This window comes from Thalassophryne amazonica, chromosome 19, assembly GCF_902500255.1.
Source record: "Thalassophryne amazonica chromosome 19, fThaAma1.1, whole genome shotgun sequence".
Classification (NCBI taxonomy): Eukaryota; Metazoa; Chordata; class Actinopteri; order Batrachoidiformes; family Batrachoididae; genus Thalassophryne; species Thalassophryne amazonica.
The window spans coordinates 13,193,575-13,215,041 of record NC_047121.1 but is presented as its reverse complement, the minus strand read 5'-3'; the positions used below and the strand labels follow the sequence as shown (position 1 = coordinate 13,215,041).

General features: G+C 44.0%; 1 protein-coding gene across 1 annotated transcript; it reads right to left on the bottom strand.

Moving 5' to 3' along the window:
- Positions 1-756: 756 nt before the first annotated feature.
- mrps26 (mitochondrial ribosomal protein S26) lies at positions 757-7,498 on the bottom strand. Its single transcript, XM_034159777.1, has 4 exons — positions 7,173-7,498; positions 5,948-6,094; positions 5,617-5,740; positions 757-1,075 (listed from the first exon to the last, which is right to left on the bottom strand). Exons 1-4 carry the CDS (start codon positions 7,385-7,387, stop codon positions 944-946), a joined length of 618 nt encoding a protein of 205 aa, XP_034015668.1. The 5' UTR covers positions 7,388-7,498; the 3' UTR covers positions 757-943.
- Between the last annotated feature and the right edge of the window lie 13,969 nt (positions 7,499-21,467).

Genomic DNA, 21,467 nt, shown 5'->3' with positions numbered 1-21,467 from the left:
GTGGCTCCAGTAATTTATTTATAGGTTTTCAACTGGCATTCTTTACATTCTGATACATTTTTCATATAATAAATTTGGCGATGTGTTACTGAGGTTGTGGGATCGCGTCCCTTTGGGTGCTCCGGCTTCCTCCCACTTCCAAAGACGTGCAGGTTTAGATGAATTCGTGGTGACTCTAAATTGACCGCAAGCGTATGAAAGTGTTTGTCTGTCGACGCTGTGCCCCGCCTTCCCATCCAATGCCCCCAAGGATAGCCTCTAGCTCCCGTGACCCAAACTGGATGCATGGATCTGCTCTCTGGACTCCGTGGATACGGAGTCCAGAGAGCAGAACAAAACAACAAAATTCACCAAATTTTTGTTTTTATCCAATGAGCAACGTAAAACATCAGCATCACACTGTTCAATGGAGCTTATAGAAACCTGGTGCTCCAAACACAAAATTTAAGGCCGAATGATGAGCAGTTAGCCACAGAAACGTGGATGGGGGCCACAAACTGCACATACACATGTGCAGTTTGTGGCCCCCACAGGGATTCCATTTTAATCTGTCAAGGTTTGCTCTATTGTACTGGAAGCATCAATGAAACTTTCATTTATGTTACAAGATCAGAGAGTAATGACACCAAAAACTGTATGTGACAAACAGCAACCAAATCTGAACAATTCTAAAGTGGAAACATGAAGAATGTAGGAAAAATTGTCCATTCCTCACTTAAGGCACGGGGGAAAAAAAGAAAAGAGCCAACAACAAAGAACCGAAAATCAAGCTCATACTTTACTGAAAACTTGACAAATGTAGGTATCTGTGACGTCATTACTTGCCGATGAAAAATGTATCTAAACAGTTTTCAGCATCTGAAGAAAATCCATTTCAGTGGTGTACTAAGGTTTAACTCAGTCTTGACAAGAAAAACACAGTGCGTTTGTGGTCTGCTATGCTTCACTGCAGCACTGTGTGTTTAACAACTCGTCCCTCTCGGTCAATGGCAAAGTTGTAATTCTTTGGATTGTCCAAAGCTTCTTCAATGCGTTGATCCAAGTTCTCCAGAGTGATAAAGTTCTTTGCGTCCTCCTGCACAGTTTAGAAAGGCAAGAAAAAATAAAAATCAAAGTGAACTGAAAAATGTGCATCTAGAATAAAGAGACTAGAACAACAATTACGATTTTGAGAGCTGTCAGATTTACCACACAGTACCATATGGTTTGTCTTTCTTAATAACAGATGTACAGGACGACCAATATATATTCTGTGAGGTGGAAATGAGCTCAGCATTCAAAACAAGAGCAACCAGAAATTTCTGACATCCACCAAGCATTGATGAGGACTCAAAATAAAAGACCCAGACTTAACCTTTACCTGCATCCAGATTCCACAACACAATGCAGTAATTGCATACTCATCAGAATCAAATTTATTGCCAAGTAAATTCTCTCATATATGGAATGTGATCTGGTGTCACTGGCGCATAAACAACAGTATAAAGAAAAGGAAAAAATACTTCTGTTTGAAGTAAAGAGTCAAACAGACAAATATCCAGAATGATCCGAATGATCAAGATGTTGCAATCTGATATTTAATTCACAAGCTGAAAAATAGTGTTTTCCTGATCATGCTATTACAGTGTAATGTCGTATATTTCTGCTGCAGAACCTGAATATGGATCCAGATCACCTCCAAAATTTAATGCAGACTTCCATGTCCTAATATCTATCTGTGGTGAAAATTTTGTCAAAATCTGTGCAGTAGTTTTGACGTAATCCTGCTAACAGACAGACGAATAACTAAATAAATGCCGATGATTTTATTACATTCTTCACGGACATAATAAAGAATTATCAAAGTACTGGTGTTTTGTGTGTTGTTTTTGATGCCAAGAGCCCTGAGATATTAAGCCACATGGGGAATTTAGCCTGTTTCATCTGCTGCTTGAAAAGCTCAGAATTTGTATGTGGTTCCTCCATCAGAGCCAGTTCAGCTTGTTCTGAAGCGGACGAGAACAAAGGATTTATTTATATTTGGAATTAGGTGTTTTCGTGTAGTTTAATGTGGAATACGTCAAAATGTTGAACAGGTGTGTTGTAGGAGGGTATATTATGTGATTTATAATGAGAAGGTTGGACTCTGAGCCTTAAAAGTCTACTGTTTACAACCATCTCTGAAAAGCTACAAAAACTAGCTCCTCACCACCGTGGAAAAGAGTGAAGAGCTTGCTTCATCATGCGGGATTGAAGGCTTTGAAAATGGTTCTTATGCAGGATTGTCCCATTTCTGTCCTGTGGATGGGACATTCTGGGATTCACACCGAGAGGGACAAACTAAGTCTAAAAAGCACCGTTTACAGCCAGCGGCTAGCAGCTAGCACAACTAGCCTGGTTAGCTCCTTGACCAAGTGTAAAAGTTAAGAGAGTTGACATAAGATATCAAATGAATATCTGCCACAGACACTGGGCTCAAAGGGTTGCGCAATGGCAACAAAAAGACTGAATTTTCTGAGCAAGAAATGCGATCATATACAAGTTCAATCATTTAACCTTGTTTGTGGCATTACAGTTCATGATGTTCCAATGCCCCCTCATCAATTATTAACAATTACGTATATAAAGGCTGAGTGGATCCTTGTCATGTGGTGTTTTGTAAGTCACATGACATGGATTATTCGTGCCATTTGTGTTGTCTTGCATTTAGCGTGAAAATATGGTTCCATTTACCGTGCAAATTTGATTGTACCACCATGTTTTGTACCACTGCACGCTGCGAACCCCACTCACGCACACACTAGTGGGGGTGGTGTTTAACTAAACATAGCACATTTGTTTTGCTAACGGATGACGATCTGAACGAGCTAATTACGGTGCTAATACTGCTAACACACACACACACGCACTATGCTGTAAGCTGTCTGGAGACATAAAGAGCTGTTAGGATGAAAACCTGGACAAATTTCTGATGAGAATTTTCACTGGACTGAGGAAGTGCACAAAGTCTTTTTTGTTTGTTTTGTTTTTTTAAGTATCACAAACTATATGTTTTTCCAAGTTGACTGAGAACAATTTTGGTCTCCTATTTAAAGTTCGTGTTGGACTGTTGATGTCAAAGCACCAGTGACAAACACCAAAATCAGGGCTGCGAAATGAAAATTGTGAAATCCGAGGAAAATTTGCAGGGGGTCTTGGGGAGCTGGGCCCCAGAATTAAATTTTTATCTAATGATACTTTTTCAGCATCTCCTGGAAGAACAAATCTCAAAATTAGTGGATATTTAAATGATCCTATATTCAACCTTTTATTTGACCTGTCGATGACGTTGAAATAACAGAATATGACGTGAAAGTAGGACCTGGAATGATTTTCCTTTTAATTGTAAACCAAATTATGCATCAACTCAGAACAATTAAAATACATGAAATTTATGAGGACTGAAAAGACTGTTACAGCATTTCAAAAACCACAGCTAAAGCTTGTAGAATATTTGGAAAATCATGGTAAAATATCAATAACATACCTTATAGTAAAAAGTCACATATTCTTGTGTAAATTAATGCAGCCTAAATCCATTCAAAGCCACAATGTCTTTTTACAACGAAAGTCTAGTTTAGTGAAAAAAGTCACAATCTTGTCTAAAATCCGGTTTGAACAGCAGAATTTTTATTTTCCAGAGAGAGAAAAATTCTTACCATGTTTTCCTGAGAGAGCACAGTTCACTTTTCCCATTTCTTTTATCTTTCAGGTGTGTTGATGAAGCCAGCGACAATTCCACGGATTCTTGTCCTTATAAGACTTTTTCAAACCGTCTTTCTCGCCAGCTTCTCTCTGTCCGACGTTGGTCCGTGACACAGACATGCTGCACAAATTTTCTTTGAAAAGCTTGAAAGCTCTAAAAGTTTGGGATATCCACATACTAAGATGAGCTTAAGCGTCACACAGGAGCCACACAGCGTCGCCGCAGTAACCAACCTGTCCCGCTTTACGACAACTGTCGTAACAGCTATGCTTTCAATCAATCAATCAATTTTTTTATATAGCGCCAAATCACAACAAACAGTTGCCCCAAGGCGCTTTATATTGTAAGGCAAGGCCATACAATAATTATGTAAAACCCCAACGGTCAAAACGACCCCCTGTGAGCAAGCACTTGGCTACAGTGGGAAGGAAAAACTCCCTTTTAACAGGAAGAAACCTCCAGCAGAACCAGGCTCAGGGAGGGGCAGTCTTCTGCTGGGACTGGTTGGGGCTGAGGGAGAGAACCAGGAAAAAGACATGCTGTGGAGGGGAGCAGAGATCGATCACTAATGATTAAATGCAGAGTGGTGCATACAGAGCAAAAAGAGAAAGAAACAGTGCATCATGGGATGCTTTGAGTGTTCATTTTTCCTCCGTGAAACTCCACGGATCCAAGGAGACTGATTTGTATCTGTAACACACAGACTGTTACCTAAGTCTGTGTTTATAAGTCTGCGGAGTTTATAAGTTGTGTTTATAAGTCTGCGGATCTGTGTGTTACACAGATCCGCAGACTTATAAAACGTACATGATGTTGTAAAAAAAAAAGAACGCTTTGCGATAAGCATTTTAAAAACTGAGTGATGTTCACGATTAAAGAGTACATCACTAACACCCCACCCCCCCTCCCCATGATGAAATCTGCGGAATCCAGCGGATCCACCGAGTTTTCACAGCCCTGCAAAATGTAAGTCCCTTTTCTGGTGTTTCTAAATTAATATATCAAGTGACAATGATCTATTTTCACCTTTATATAAAACAAATAACGAATGTTTTTACATTCTTTCAATGGAATGAATATTTCAATGGTACATTCCATCTTTCACCGAATGAAATATTTGTACCGTTGAACTCATAAACATTCATTATTTGTATATTATAATCTTAGTACAGTGGAACCCAAAGCTGTGTTCTTTCAGCTTCATACAGACATCTTTTTTTATGTCCGCCAAGGACGTAATAAAATCATCAGCGTTTATTTATTTGTCTATCTGTTAGCAAGACTATGTCAAAATTACTGAACGGATTTTGGCGACATTTGCATCACAGATAGATATTAGGCCATAGAAGACTCCATTAAATTTTGGAGGTGATCTAGATCCAGATTGGCGGACATCAGAAATCTCTGATTGCTCTCGTTTGTTGATGTGTTTAATCCAGGTTGACTCTCATGTCAGTATCAAAGTCTGATCCCGACGTGACATCCTGAATGTGGATCAAAATGGCTATGAATCTGTCTTACATTTTTCAGACAGACACTGGCTTATTTTATTTATATCAGCTATATCAGAGTACAAGTTAAAGACATGGAAGAAATGATATATAATCTGGTAGAGAATTTTTTTTAATAGTGTTGGCTGGACTAAGATGTGTCCTTTAAATGCATTAAATTAAAGCTGAAAGTCTACATTTCAGGATTACCTTGAGTGTTGAATTTCAACCCTGTTCTGGTGGCATACAGGGGAAAACTTACAAACACTGTCACTGGCCAAATACATACAGACCTGACTGTGTGGAACATTTACTGATAAGGCTGTTTGAGCACAGGAGATATTTCTTACACATGAAAAAAACACCAATTGGTTTGTACAAGCAACATATTTAACATCGTACCTGTAACTGCAAAATTTCTCTCTCTTTTTCTCTGATAAATTGTTCTGTTTCTCGCTCACGCTGAAGGGCCGCTGCTTTCTTACTGAGCTCAGCTTCTTCATTTTCCTTCTGGATCCTTTGTAGTCTGAAAGCCACAGAGAAGCAAAGCTGAGCCGTCCAAAATTTTTAAACATGAAAAATGTGCATCTTAAAAAAATAGCAAAGAAAGAAAGTGTATTAAACAACACCTTTAAACAGGAACATGACACTGAGAAGCCAAAATGACTGGACTTCAACACTCCCTTCACATCTACTCCAAATCTTGTTTTCATTTTGGATGGGTTCTTCTCACCTAAGTTCCAGCAAGCGGAGGTTCTCCTGCTGGTTCCACTCCATGAGCTCACGATGCTCCATGACTTCCTGCTTTGCCAACTCTGCTGCTATGGAGCCCTTCTTTGCCTCATACAGCTTTTGTCGGATCTCCTGCCGAAACTCGTGACTACAAAATGGAGCAGAGTCTGATTATTTACCGTTACAATAGAACTCAAGGATTTTACCACCTAGACTCAATTTTTACATTTTGAGGGTCATCTTTTAACTTGGGATAAAAACTAAATTCTAATTCAAGTACATTTGTTCCACAAATCTGATTGGTTAATAATTTGGTTAATCATTTCAGACCATAAAATATCAAGTAGACGGTGGCAAAATATTTGACCGTTTCACAACTCCGCGCCCTGACCGCGTTGCTGTGCAGGTGTCAATGATGGCAATGTCAGATGAGAGCGACTGTCACGGGCTGTTCAGGTAATTAAAGTAGCGACATTGAGGATGCTAAAAGCACTATATGAATCACTTCTTTTTGCAACATGTTAGTTTGAAAAGGATTTTTGGCCCATGGGTAGATGACATTAGCATCTGATAAAAAAAAAAAAAATTTTCTTCCAAATTAACCCTTTCCAACCTGATCTTTAAGGGACCTCCCCCAAAAAGTGTTTTGAGGAGTGGAGGGGTCAGAACCACGTTGAGCCAAATTTCCTCCACATTGCAAATCACGCAAGATACTCATTTCAGCATTAAAATTATGTTATCATAGGAAAATTTAAAAATGACATTCCATTTATTTCAACAGAGATATAAACAATGAAAGTTTTAGAGCTATAGGTGAACAACCATAATCAAAGTTATCTGTTATACAAACATAGTATTTTGGATTTTTTCATATTGGGCCCAAAAATCTATAAAATCTGTGAAAATTAACCAAATCTGAAATCAAGACCTGTGAGCCATTTGTTGATATCCTGTGGACTGACTCTTATTTCGTATCCAGCCCGTAAATTACTGTTGTGAAGTCTCTGTGTAAGCTTTTAGAACATTATTTAAAAATGTGGGAACAATTTTAAGAAAACTGAGCTTTCATTTATTCAAACTTTTCTATTTCGTTTTTGCAATATTAATTTTCAACACGTTTAGAATATTTATTTCCAGTCACGAAACTGTGACTACACTTAGCTGTGATTTTTTTTTTTGTAGTGGTGGTGGGGGCTCGTTTGTTTTTGGCCGTTAGACCGCCTCACCGCAGCGCCACCATGGTCATCTGGTACTCGGAGAATCGCTCCTTCATAACCACCATCTCCACCGGGTCCACAGGCGGCGGCACTTTGATGCGGCCCTGTTTGGACTTGGCCACCGGGTCGTTGCGGGACTTCCGACCGCGGACACTCTCCACCATCACGGCGCCCCTGCTACAGAGAAGCCGGGAGGCGCTCCTCACACCCACAACCTGGAACATGTCGCCACGGGTCGGTAATCACACGCACACAAAAAATGATAGCTGCCCACTGTGTTCGTGTTGTTGAGAAGACAACACTAGACAAATACAACAGCAGCCATGTCAGTGTCCTTTGACCCCAGGAAGTGATTCTAGCTTTTGAGGACTTCTTGTTGAGTCTACTGACATCTTTAGGAAACAGTGCGCAACTGCACTTTTTATACCTCAGCAGGTGCTCGTTTTTGTTTGTTTGTTTTTTGAATTTACCAAACCTAGCATTGAAGAGGCGGAAACCATTAGCAGTGACCACGACTACGGCAGCAGACTGGAGTACACAGTGCGTGAAAAAGAAGAGTTTCCTCCGTTACCTGTGACTCCAAGTAAGCCTCCTCTTGCTAAGAAACCTGCTAGTGAAAGAGCTTGAGTTACAGAGTACAACTTTACCTCTGACAGTACTGCTAAAATGATTATTGATCTGATCAACTCAAGAAGCGACACGCTTGAAGACATGATTGGCACCATTCGTCTCGATATGACAGCCATTAAAGAAAAAGTTGCTCTCATTGAAAAATGAGTTGAAAAAGAGAAGAGACATCTCTCAAGTGCCTATCCCGTGTTGCTTTGACATTGAGTCATATGGGAAGAGATGGAACCTGAGACTGCATGGTATAGTTGAGGCAGTAAAACAAAATATTAGAGAGGAGGTGATTGCCATCTGCCAACAAGTGCTCCCGACGCTGAAAGAGAAACTCCCCGACACCACTGATGTGGCCCATCGTGTGGGAAGAAGACGACATGATGACCCAAAGCCCCGTGGAGTCATCATCAGGTTCATCTCCTGGCGACACAAGGAGGAGCTGTGGAAGGTGGCCAAGAACTGCGCTTTTCTCCAAGCAAAATGTCTGCGGTTCACTGAAGATTTGACCAAAGACGACCGAGACAACAGACAAAAGCTGTGGCTGAAGATAAAGAAAGCTTGTGATGATGGAAAGTCTGCCTACTTTGTGGGTGGAAGAGGATTCATAAATGGCTCTGAGATTTATCCTTAAGAAGAAAATAGTACTCTGGTACAACTACGTTCACTCATGCAGACGACTTTTCTCCGTTACTGACTATTTTGAGGTCATGTTAAACAAAGAGCTCATTTCATGACCAAAATACATTCTGAACAAGGGAAAAAAGAGATCTAAAGTTTAAAACAATAATTAATAATATTGCCTTTTTTTCTTTTTTTATTTAAAAGGGAAAGAGACAGAGGAAAAAGGTCCCAAATTAAATATGTTAATAAGTATTAGGTCAACCTATTTTGGTGCTGATCTTGGCAGCACATTGTTTGAGCTAGCCTAAGGGATTATTCAGACAATATCCTTTGTTCATCTCTATTTATTAGAGTTTCTACTTATTCTTAACCTCTCTCACCTTTCTCTCTTCTCGCTCAATGCTAGGAGTTTGCAAAACAACATTAAACGCAAAGCTTTATTTCTTTTTGCTAAGCAGTTTAAATCTGATTTTGGCTATTTTCAGGAGTCGCACTCTGTTACAAACGATAACTACTGGAAATGTCAGTGGGGTAATTCCATATGGCTGTGGCATGGCACAGAATGATCAGCAGGGGTCGCCACATTCAAACATAAATTCAATGGGAATGTACTGTGTACTGATGTGACCCAAATGGTCACTTCATCTGCCAAGCGATAAAGTACGACGACAAAGTCTTTATCACATGTAATATTTATGGTTACAACTCAAAACTAGAAAATGATCAACTTCTTGTTTCTATAGACAATGTAATCCTCAACTTGTTAGCCAGATTTCCGTATGCCACTCTACTATTTAGGATGTGATTTTAATATCATTCTAAATAGTACCTTAAACAAATGGCCTCCAGGCCTATTAAATGGAGAAAACACTAACCTTTCTGCATTTATGAATAAATTTAATCTTGATGATATCTGTAGAGTTAAATACCCCAATAACAGGGCATTTACTTGGAGCAACAAAACAGGATCTAGTCAGTAAAGAATCAATTTTTGGCTGATCTCTCTTGTTAAACAAGGATCAACAATTGATGTAGACATATCTCCCACTCCTCTTACTGATCATAAAGGTATTTTTATTAGAATTAATCTCACAGCCACTCAAATGAGTATTTCTCATTCTGTATGCTGGAAACTTAATAGCTCTTTATTATCAAATGAAACGGTCAAAAAAGAGGTCACACAACTTATAGCTCTTTTCTGGTCTAAAGCTAGAAATGAAAATTAATTTTGTACAAATTGGGAGCTCTTAAAATTTGAACTTGGGAAATTTTTCAGGAGGTTTAGCAGTGTTTTAGCCAAAAATAGAAAAGAAAAGGAATCCAGTGTGGTGTCAAAGATTACATACTTAGCAAGCAAATCCCCTGATACTTTATCAGATGAAGAGAAATTAGAACTCTCTAACTTACAAACTGACTTGCATGAAATACGAGGGCTGTCAATAAAGTAACGGTCCTTTTTATTTTTTTCAAAAACTATATGGATTTCATTCATATGTTTTTATGTCAGACATGCTTGAACCCTTGTGCGCATGCGTGAGTTTTTCCACGCCTGTCGGTGACGTCATTCGCCTGTGAGCACTCCTTGTGGGAGGAGTCATCCAGCCCCTCGTCGGAATTCCTTTGTCTGAGAAGTTGCTGAGAGACTGGCGCGTTGTTTGATCAAAATGTTTTCTAAACCTGTGAGACACATCGAAGTGGACACGGTTCGAAAAATTAAGCTGGTTTTCAGTGAAAATTTTAACGGCTGATGAGAGATTTTGAGGTGATTCTGTCGCTTTAAGGACTTTTCATGGTGCGAGACGTCGCGCAGCGCTCTCAGCCGCCATCGTCAGCCTGTTCAAGCTGAAAACCTCCACATTTCAGGCTCTATTGATCCAGGACGTCGTGAGAGAACAGAGAAGTTTCAGAAGAAGTCGGTTTCAGCATTTTATCCGGATATTCCACTGTTAAAGGAGATTTCTTTAATGAAAGACGTGCGGACGGATCCGCGCGTCGGGACGCAGCCGACGCGGTGCGGCGGCACAGGAAAAACACCTCCGTGTTGATAACCATTTGTAAAATCGAGGCGGCTTTTGATGGCTTTCAGTGGAGTGAGTACATGAGAAATTGTTTAACAGGCAGGACATGTTCCAACTTGTCCTTAAGGCTTTCAACAGAGGTGTTTTTCCTGTGGCGGAGCGTCGCCTCTCTTTCTCTGAAGAAATTTGGCTTTGGAGATTTTTTTCTCCCTTGCCATAAAACTCTTTACACCAATAGTAGCAGCTCCATAAAACTGCCAGGTGGCACATCCCTGTGATGAATCTCGTGGGATTCATCACGGGTGCCTGGTGTCTGCCTACCTCTTTATAATTGTGGCACAACTTTTGGCATGTCATATTAAAACGAGGGCTGTAGAAGGTATCTCTCTCCTTGGTAAAGAATGAATTGGTATGCAACTTGCAGACGATACTACACTATTCTTAAAAAATGAAAATCAGATTCCTCTAGCCATCAGTGTGATTCAAGAATTTTCCGAGGCCTCTGGCTTGTGTCTCAACATCAAAAAATGTGAAGTTATGGCTATCAAAGAATGCACCAAAGCTGAAATTCCAATCAAAAAAAGAAGTTCAATATTTAGGGATTTTAATATCCAAAGCTCAAAACACAAGAAGCATCTCCAATTTCAATCCAATTATACAGAAAAAAAAAAGCGTAAATTAAACCAATGGCTTCTACGTGACTTATCTATAAGAGGGAGAGTCCTTCTTACCGAGGCAGAAGGGATCTTGTGTTTAACTTATGCAGCCTTGGCTCTATATCTTGGTGATAAAACTCTGAAAGAAATTGATAAAATGCTGTTTGATTTTATTTAGAAAAATAAGACTCACTACTTGAGGAAAGCTGTTGTCATGAACCCCTACGAAAGGGGTGGTCTAAACTTTTTAGACTTTCAAACTTTAAACAACACCTTTAAAATTAATTGGGTAAACAAATGGTAAGAAAAAAAAAAATCCCTCTTCTGTATGGAACATTATCCCAAATCACTTGTCCAAATTGGCTGGTTTAAATTTTTTTTTCTTGTCTGCAACTTAATATTGATAAAATTCCTGTAAGATTGTCCGCTTTTCATTGCCAGGCCTTTCTTTCATGGCCTGTCATCTACAAATACAACTTCATCCCGCACAACTAACAAAGATATCCTATACAAACACAAATCTCTTTTTATGGAATACTGGTTTCAAAACAACATTATTTGGTTTGACCAACTCTTTAATGAGGAAGGTTTATTGTTCACGTATGGAAGGTTTCTGCGGAAGTACAAAATCTCTGTTACTCCTGGAGACTTTGCAAAAGTATTTGGTGCTATCTCCTCTGGTGTCTGCATGCTGTTTAAAAGTCAATGCAGAATGAGTTCTGACTCACTTCAAATTGTGGCAATCCAAGATACACCAGTAGGGAAAGTCTGCTTTCCAAACCACTCAAAAAATAATAACAAATTTACAAGAGCCATATTCCAAAAATATATAACAACAATACCAAGTGTTGTTTCATACTGGAACACATTTGTCATTGATACTCCATGGAAGAAGGTCTGGCTACTGCCCAACAGATATCTAATAACTAATAAGGTGAAAGAAGTGTCTCTGAAGTTAATTCATAAATTCTATCCCATTAAATGTTACATTAAAAATAGATTTAGTAAAGATATCGAAACTGACTGTAGTTTCTGTACGAACTCTGAAACGGTTGTTCATTTGTTTTTGCCGTGTCCCCTTATGAAATCATTTTGGCAGAGACTATGTGACTTCATCCAGAACTACACTAAAAAGCATTCTGTGTTGTATTGGAAAAATGTGTTGTGTGGGCCGCTGAAGAGGAGGTACTGCTGGCCCACCACCACCAGAGGGCACCCTGCCTGGAGTGCGGGCTCCAGGCACAAGAGGGCGCTGCCGCCTCACAGGAGCAGCCGGGGTGACAGCTGTCACTTATCACCTACGACAGCTGTCACCAATCATCTGATCTTCAGTGGTATATCAGCAAGACGACATCTCCACCTCTTTGCCGAGATATCGCTCTACCGAGGAGGTAACGTACTCAGCCAACTTTGTTGTCTTCCTGACAGGAATACCTGTTGCTTTGTGTGTTGGATAGCAGATATTTTGTTTCCTTTTTTCCGACGAGAGGTGGAGGTGGTTTTCCACCATACGTGTTGCTGGGTGCAGACGCACCCACATCTAACTGTTTTTGTTCCTCGCCAGCAGTACCAGATCCGACAAGCGGAGGCAGTGGCCACCTGGGAGTTCGGGACTTGGCGGCTCCAGTATTCCCGGGGTTCGGTGGCGGAGGAAATCGTGTGGTTCCAGTTCTGCTTTGGACAGACGTCTTTTATCTTCGAGCCTGCCCACGCGACACATTTTTGTGAATTGACTTCATTGACTATTATCGTAATCTGCTGTGTTTGTTGTGCTTATTCACAACAGTAAAGTGTTGTTATTTGACTTCCTCCATTGTCCGTTCATTTGCGCCCCCTGTTGTGGGTCTGTGTTCCTACACTTTCACAACAGGATATCTCGGCCAACGTCATGGACCCCGAGGGGCGTCAACCGGCTGTTGAACGGCCAATGGAAGAGCAGGGCGCACAGGCGTCTGCAGGAGGCATGATCAGTGAGTTGCAGCGAATCCCCACCGCTTTTACGGCTCGGTTGGATCTAATGACCGAGCAGAACGTCCTCCTTAACCGCAGGGTGGAGGCTCTCGCCGCGCAGGTGGAAGCGCGCCCTCAGGGCGCTGCTGCGGCTCCCCCTCCTGTCGATCCTGTGCGCAACAGTGACGTTCCACAGGTCGTTCAGCGACCCCTCCCACCTTCCCCTGAAGCATACATAAGCCCTCCGGAGACGTACGGGGGTTGTGTGGAGACGTGCGTGGACTTTCTTATGCAATGTTCGCTCGTCTTTGCACAACGTCCCGTCATGTACGCAACTGATGCTAGTAAGATAGCTTATGTGATTAATCTGCTTCGCGGTAAGGCACGCGCTTGGGCTACAGCGCTCTGGGAACAAAATTCACGGCTCCTTCTGATGTATGATGGGTTTGTGAGGGGATTCAGAACAGTGTTCGATCACCCAAATAGAGGAGAAATCGCTTCAGCCGTGCTGCTGTCAATGAGACAGGGGCGCCGGAGCGCAGCTGCTTATGCAGTCGACTTCCGCATCGCGGCTGCGAGGTCCGGCTGGAATAGCACTGCCCTCCGTGCCGCCTTCGTAAACGGACTGTCGTTGGTCCTGAAGGAGCACCTGGTGGCTAAGGACGAACCGCGGGATTTGGACGGGCTTATTGATCTCGTTATACGATTAGACAATCAGTTAGAGGAACGCCGTCGGGAGCGAGGCGAAGGACGTGACCGGATACGCGCCGCCCCTCTCCCTTCCGGGTTCGAAAAGGGGCCGCCTTCCCCACGCTCCACAGCCGCAGCGCTTTGTGGGGCAACAGCTCCCCCTGTTGACGTTGTTAGGGAAACGCACAGGGCCAAAATGGGGAGGCTGATCCGTGGAGAGTGTTTTCTCTGCAGCTCAACAGAGCACACACAGAGAGACTGCCCCAAACGGCCAAAACGTCAACACTCGCCCTTAGAGACTGGGCTAAGGGGGGGTCAAGACATTCAAGTGAGACACACACAAATTGCCACACGACTCCCAGTCACAATCCTGAGCGGGGATTTAACCCTTCAAGCCCGAGCACTGGTGGACACGGGGTCAGAAGGGAATCTGCTAGACAGCAGATGGGCAAAGGAGGTAGGGCTCCCTCTGGTGGCGCTTCCTTCGCCGTTGCAGGTGCGGGCACTAGATGGCACCCTCCTCCCTTTACTCACACACAAGACACAACCAGTAACTCTGGTGGTGTCTGGAAACCACCGGGAGGAGATTGAGTTTTTTGTAACTCCTTCTACTTCCCGCGTGATTTTGGGCATCCCATGGATGTTAAAGCACAATCCCCGGATCGATTGGCCGTCTGGGGTGGTGGTTCAGTGGAGCGAAACCTGCCATCCGGGGTGTTTAGGATCCTCGGTTCCTCCCGGTTCCCAGGCTAAGGAGGAGGTCAAAGTCCCTCCCAATCTGACGGCAGTGCCGGTTGAGTACCACGATCTTGCTGACGTCTTCAGCAAGGATCTGGCACTCACCCTTCCCCCGCACCGTCCGTACAATTGTGCCATTGATTTGGTTCCAGGCGCTGAGTTCCCGTCCAGCAGGCTGTACAACCTCTCACGACCTGAGCGCGAATCAATGGAGACCTACATCCGGGACTCATTAGCTGCCGGGCTGATCCGGAACTCCACCTCCCCGATGGGGGCAGGTTTCTTTTTTGTGGGCAAGAAAGATGGCGGACTTCGTCCATGTATTGATTACAGGGGGCTGAATGAGATTACGGTTCGCAACCGATACCCGTTGCCATTATTAGATTCCGTGTTCACCCCCCTGCATGGAGCCAAGATCTTTACTAAGCTGGATCTTAGAAATGCGTATCACCTGGTTCGGATCCGGAAGGGAGACGAATGGAAGACGGCATTCAACACCCCATTAGGTCACTTTGAGTACCTGGTCATGCTGTTCGGCCTTACCAACGCCCCCGCGACGTTCCAAGCCTTGGTTAACGACGTCTTGCGGGACTTCCTGCACCGATTCGTCTTCGTATATCTGGACGATATTCTCATCTTTTCTCCGGATCCTGAGACCCATGTCCAGCATGTACGTCAGGTCCTGCAGTGGTTGTTAGAGAACCGGCTGTTTGTTAAGGGCGAGAAGTGTGAGTTTCACCGCACTTCTTTGTCCTTCCTGGGGTTTATCATCTCCCCCAACTCCGTCGCTCCTGATCCGGCCAAGGTTGTGGCGGTGAGAGACTGGCCCCAACCCACCAGCTGTAGGAAGCTGCAACAGTTCCTCGGCTTTGCGAATTTCTACAGGAGGTTCATTAAGGGCTACAGTCAGGTAGTTAGCCCCCTGACAGCCCTGACCTCTCCAAAAGTCCCCTTCACCTGGTCGGATCGGTGCGATGCCGCGTTCAAGGAATTGAAATGGCGCTTCTCGTCTGCACCCGTTCTGGTGCAGCCCGATCCTAGTTGCCAGTTTGTGGTTGAAGTGGACGCCTCGGACTCAGGGATAGGAGCCGTGCTATCCCAGAGCAGAGAGACCAATAAGGTCCTTCACCCGTGTGCCTATTTCTCCCGCAGGTTGACCCTGGCCGAACGGAACTATGACGTCGGCAATCGAGAACTCCTTGCGGTGAAAGAGGCTCTTGAAGAGTGGAGACATCTGTTGGAGGGAACGTCCGTGCCGTTCACGATTTTCACTGACCACCGGAACCTGGAGTATATCAGGACCGCCAAGCGGCTGAACCCCAGGCAAGCCCGCTGGTCACTGTTCTTCGGCCGTTTTGACTTCCGGATCACCTATCTCCCCGGGACCAAAAACCAGAGATTGGATGCCTTGTCCCGGGTGCATGAAGACGAAGTCAAAACGGAGTTGTCGGATCCACCGGAACCAATCATCCCGGAGTCCGCTATCGTGGCCACCCTCACCTGGGACGTAGAGAAAACCGTCCGGGAGGCCCTGGCACGGAGTCCGGACCCCGGAATCGGGCCGAAGAACAAACTTTACGTCCCACCAGAGGCCAGAGCTGCAGTCCTGGACTTCTGTCACGGCTCCAAGTTCTCCTGTCATCCGGGGGTGCGAAGAACCGTGGCAGTTGTCCTGCAGCGCTTCTGGTGGGCGTCCCTGGAGGCCGACGTCCGGGATTATATCCAGGCCTGCACCACCTGCGCCAGGGGCAAGGCTGACCACCGCAGGGCATCGGGACTGCTCCAGCCGCTGCCTGTGCCTCATCGCCCCTGGTCCCACATCGGCCTGGATTTTGTCACGGGCCTCCCACCGTCCCAGGGCAACACTACCATCCTCACGATAGTGGACCGATTCTCCAAGGCGGCCCACTTCGTGGCCCTCCCGAAGCTCCCGACTGCCCAGGAGACAGCGGACCTCCTGGTCCACCACGTCGTCCAGCTGCATGGGATTCCAACAGACATCGTCTCCGATCGCGGTCCCCAGTTCTCCTTGCAAGTCTGGAGGAGCTTTTGCCGGGAACTGGGGGCCACAGTGAGTCTCTCGTGCGGGTATCATCCTCAGACCAAAGGGCAAGCAGAACGGGCCAATCAGGAAGTAGAACAGCTGCGTGCACCCGGCGGCCTGGAGTACCCATTTGGCCTGGATCGAGTATGCCCATAACAGTCAGGTGTCTTCAGCCACCGGCCTCTCCCCTTTTGAGGTGTGTCTGGGGTACCAGCCCCCTCTGTTTCCGGTGGTTGAGGGAGAGGTCGGTGTGCCCTCGGTCCAGGCCCACCTGCGGAAGTGCCGTCGGGTGTGGCGCGCCGCCCGTTCTGCTTTGCTAAAGGCCCGGACGAGGGCAAGAGTCCATGCAGACCGTCGGCGGACCCCGGCCCCTGCGTATCGGCCACGGCAGGAGGTATGGTTGTCGACGAAGGACATCCCCCTCAAAGTGGACTCCCCCAAACTGCAGGATCGTTACATCGGTCCCTTCAAGATCCTTAAGGTCATCAATCCGGCCGCAGTGAGGCTTCAGCTTCCGGCATCACTGCGGATCCATCCTGTTTTCCATGTGTCCCGGATAAAGCCGCATCACACCTCACCCCTCTGTGCTCCGGGTCCGGCACCGCCTCCTGCCCGGATCATCGATGGCGAGCCGGCTTGGACTGTGCGCCGGCTCTTGGATGTCCGTAGGATGGGCCGGGGCTTCCAGTATCTGGTGGACTGGGAGGGGTACGGACCCGAAGAACGCTCCTGGGTGAAGAGGAGCTTCATCCTGGACCCGGCCCTCCTGGCCGATTTCTACCACTGCCACCCGGACAAGCCTGGTCGGGCGCCAGGAGGCGCCCGTTGAGGGGGGGGTCCTGTTGTGTGGGCCGCTGAAGAGGAGGTACTGCTGGCCCACCACCACCAGAGGGCACCCTGCCTGGAGTGCGGGCTCCAGGCACAAGAGGGCGCTGCCGCCTCACAGGAGCAGCCAGGGTGACAGCTGTCACTTATCACCTACGACAGCTGTCACCAATCATCTGATCTTCAGTGGTATATCAGCAAGACGACATCTCCACCTCTTTGCCGAGATATCGCTCTACCGAGGCGGTAACGTACTCAGCCGACTTTGCTGTCTTCCTGACAGGAATACCTGTTGCTTTGTGTGTTGGATAGCAGATATTTTGTTTCCTTTTTTCCGACGAGAGGTGGAGGTGGTTTTCCACCATACGTGTTGCTGGGTGCAGACGCACCCACATCTAACTGTTTTTGTTCCTCGCCAGCAGTACCAGATCCGACAAGCGGAGGCAGTGGCCACCTGGGAGTTCGGGACTTGGCGGCTCCAGTATTCCCTGGGTTCGGTGGCGGAGGAAATCGTGTGGTTCCGGTTCTGCTTTGGACAGACGTCTTTTATCTTCGAGCCTGCCCATGCGACACATTTTTGTGAATTCACTTCATTGACTTATTGTAATCTGCTGTGTTTGTTGTGCTTATTCACAACAGTAAAGTGTTGTTATTTGACTTCCTCCATTGTCCGTTCATTTGCGCCCCCTGTTGTGGGTCCGTGTTCCTACACTTTCACAACAAAATGTACTGTTTGGGTTAAATGATAATTCATACAATGCCAGTTCAACTCATTTGATAAACCATTTGATTTTAATGTCCAAATTTCACATTCACTGTTGTAAATTCTCAGGGAAAATCCATGCTTCATTGCTTTTTATAATGGTTTTAAACAGTACATTCTTTCAATTGAAATGTCTGAAAATAAGAAGGCTCTGAAAACTATAGCAGTCTGTAATGCTTTGAATGTATTCAGATGAGCTGTATGTCAAATGTGTATGACCCACTGTGTATATTTCAATGTTGTATGAGCTGTATAACATAACCCCTAGCAAGATGGCAGCATATCCTTTCCCAGACTCTCACGAACGCCACTAGTTTACCTTCTGGGTACTGGGTGTCAGTATGCGCACGCAGCCAACGTGCTTGATGAATTCCTGCGCAAAGTAGTTCCCAGATAATTGTGAGATAATGAGTATATCTCATCTACATTAATTCTAAAATTTACCAGTAATAAAATTATAAAGATAACTGAACTTTTAAGAGTGCCCATAACAAATATTTAAGAAACTTAAAGTTTACGAGCAACTTCACCTGTTATTGCTCAAGCACATTGTAAACATTGACACGATGGAGTTTGATGCGGAAGAGTTAAGAACGATGTGATTGGAATGGTTTGATGACCATTTACAGTTGGCGATGAAAGACTTGGGTGATAACAGTGTTAAAGTTAGAACAAGAAGCTGCACTGAAAGAGATCCAACAGGAACAAAGAAACACATTCTGTGTGTTGTTGCTCCAACAAGAGCAGCACGCTGAGCAGGATGGCGAAAGTAGTCCGGCGAGCTCAATCTGTAGGCGCGAGCTATCCCACAATGCCAAAATAGCAGAGATGTTGGTCCAAGCAGGGTGATTCTTGCTAGCCCTTCCTTCCTAGCCTGTCCTCTCCTTTTTCGTACACTACTTACTTTACTACTTTACTTTGCATTGAATTGTTTGACACTGTAATACTACCATTTGTAATAATAATAAAAAAGGATGGTAGGGAAAGGTGCCGCCCTTTTCGCCTCTGGGTTCCGCCCTTTTCACCTCTGGGTTCCGCCCTTTTCGCCTCTGATTGGCTAAAAGATGAGCAGCAGTAGAAGTCTGTCTTGAAACGTGATCTCACGCTCGAGCAGGACACACTGACTGATAGACAGCTGAGCAGAGAAAAATGTTTTAAAAGTGGTAAATGTTTTAAGCTAAGTGGTAAATATATCTGCAAAATAACTAGAAGGCTGTACTTGGTTATCGCAGGTGAATAGTTTATCAGTGGCTGCCCACCATCTCATCTTCAGTAAAGTTACTATCCTAGTAGTGAGCAAACGAATATTAACTACCTACGGTGCCATTTCTACTCGACCCCCACATGGCTGCTTGCAGCTATATTTTTTTTATGTATTTGTTTTTGGCTGGCTCCTGCACCTTAATTTGAATATGTGCACAATCCCAGATTAAATAAGATAAACAGTATAAACAGACATTTCTATATTGCAGTTATTAGATTTCATGTCAACACATAAATGGAAGCACCCGTTTTTCTTAGTTTGTGTTTTTTTTTTTTTTTTTATATTAGAATTCTACAATCTAGTAATAAACTATTACAAACTGGTTCCATTATACATGTTCATGCCTTATTTCCCTTATAGACAGTCGGTTTCTTCTTGAATGATGGCTTGAAAAAGTTCCTGATGACCCATTTATCTTACTACCAGTCACCTCGTTATTACTTCACATCATTAACCCATTTAATCCCAAATTTTTCCCAGACATGAAAATATGTCAATCATGTGCCATTACCCCTTTGAAATGATCAATTTTTATTTTCATTTTTTATTTTTTATTTTATTTATTTATTTATTTTTTAATTTTCAAGGAAAAGCAGCTGAAAAGGTTTTTTTTTTTTTTTTTTTTTTTTTTTTTTTATGGTCGGTCGCAGTAGTGACCAGTGGGATAATGTATTATCAGGGTTTTCTGTGGGCAATTGACATATTTCTCTGTGTAATCCTCAGTATTTTAACATATTTCAGCCAGAGATGTTTTGAATACTTTGTCCTTGATCAGTTCCACATATTTACTTCAAAATATTAAACATACCTCCCCTCACCCCAACTGGGCATACCTAATATATTAGAATTGTACCTTACAGTATGTCTGGTACAGTGGGGTGGTGAATGGTGGATGAGGTTTGAAGTCTAGACTTCAAAGTCTCTACAGAATCTGACTGTTTTATTGATGCAGGAAGATCACTCCACAAAGCAGGTACATGATAAGATAAAGCTCTGTGACCCACAGACTTTTTCTTCACCCTAGGGACACAAAGTAGTACTGCACCCTGAGAACACAGAGCCCGGTCCGGTATGTAGGGTTTAATTAAGTCAGCTAAGTAGGGAGGTGCTAGTTCGTGAAGGTTCTGTTAGTAACAGACCCTTAAATTCTGATCTCACAGCGAATGAAGGGAGGTAAATATTGTTGTAATGTGGTCAAACCTTCTGCTTCTTGTCAAAATTCTGGCAGCAGCATTTTGAACCAATTGCAGACCCCTAATGCTAGGCTGTGGTAAACCAGAAAATAGAACACTGCAGTAGTCCAATCTAGAAGAAACAAACACATGAATCACGGTCTCAGCATCAGCCATATGGGACAAATCAAGATGGGCCGAATCTTCGCTATATTTCGCAGGTCCTCGTATAAAGCAGTCCTCGTAATGTCGCTAATGTTGAGGTCAAAGGACAATGTAGGATCAAAAATTACCCCAAGGTTCGTCACTTTGTAAGACACACAAGTCTCAGCTAAGTGTTAGCTGGTCAAATTGAGGCTGATGTCTCACTGGACCTAGAACCATCATTTCAGTCTAGTCAGAGTTTAAAAGTAGGAAATTGCTAGACATCCAGCTTTTCACTGATGCAAGGCAATCTTCTAAGGATTTTATGTGGATGAGATTACCATCAGTTATCGGCATGTATAACTGAGTATCATCAGCATAGCAATGAAAGATAATCCCAAAACGGCGCAATATGTGCCCAAGGCGTGCTGTATAAAGGGAGAAAAGCAGGGGGCCTAAGACGGACCCCTGTGGAACCCCAAAGTTCATGTCACTAAGGTTACAGGTAGTGTTATTGCACAAAACACAGTGAGAATGACTGGTCAGATATGATGTCAACTATGTTGGGACATTTCCAGTAATCCTAAAATGATTCTCCAGCCTATCGAGTAGAATATGATGATCCACAGTATCAAATGCAGCACTAACATCTAACAGCACCAGAACTGTAGTGGTGTCCAAAACCATTGCCCTCAGAAGATTCACCACTTTAGTGAGAGCCATCTCTGTGAAATGATATTTTCTAAAAGCAGACTGCAGTGGTTGAAAGAGGTTATTTTCAGTAAGGTGGTCCACGAG

Excerpts from the sequence above, each read along its gene's own strand:
- mrps26 (XM_034159777.1), bottom strand. The coding sequence starts at position 7,387 with ATGTTCCAGGTTGTGGGTGTGAGGAGCGCCTCCCGGCTTCTCTGTAGC. Across the intron at positions 5,741-5,947 it reads CTCCGCTTGCTGGAACTTAG|ACTACAAAGGATCCAGAAGG; the intron begins GTGAGAAGAACC and ends TGTGGCTTTCAG. Across the intron at positions 1,076-5,616 it reads GAGAAATTTTGCAGTTACAG|GAGGACGCAAAGAACTTTAT; the intron begins GTACGATGTTAA and ends TAAACTGTGCAG.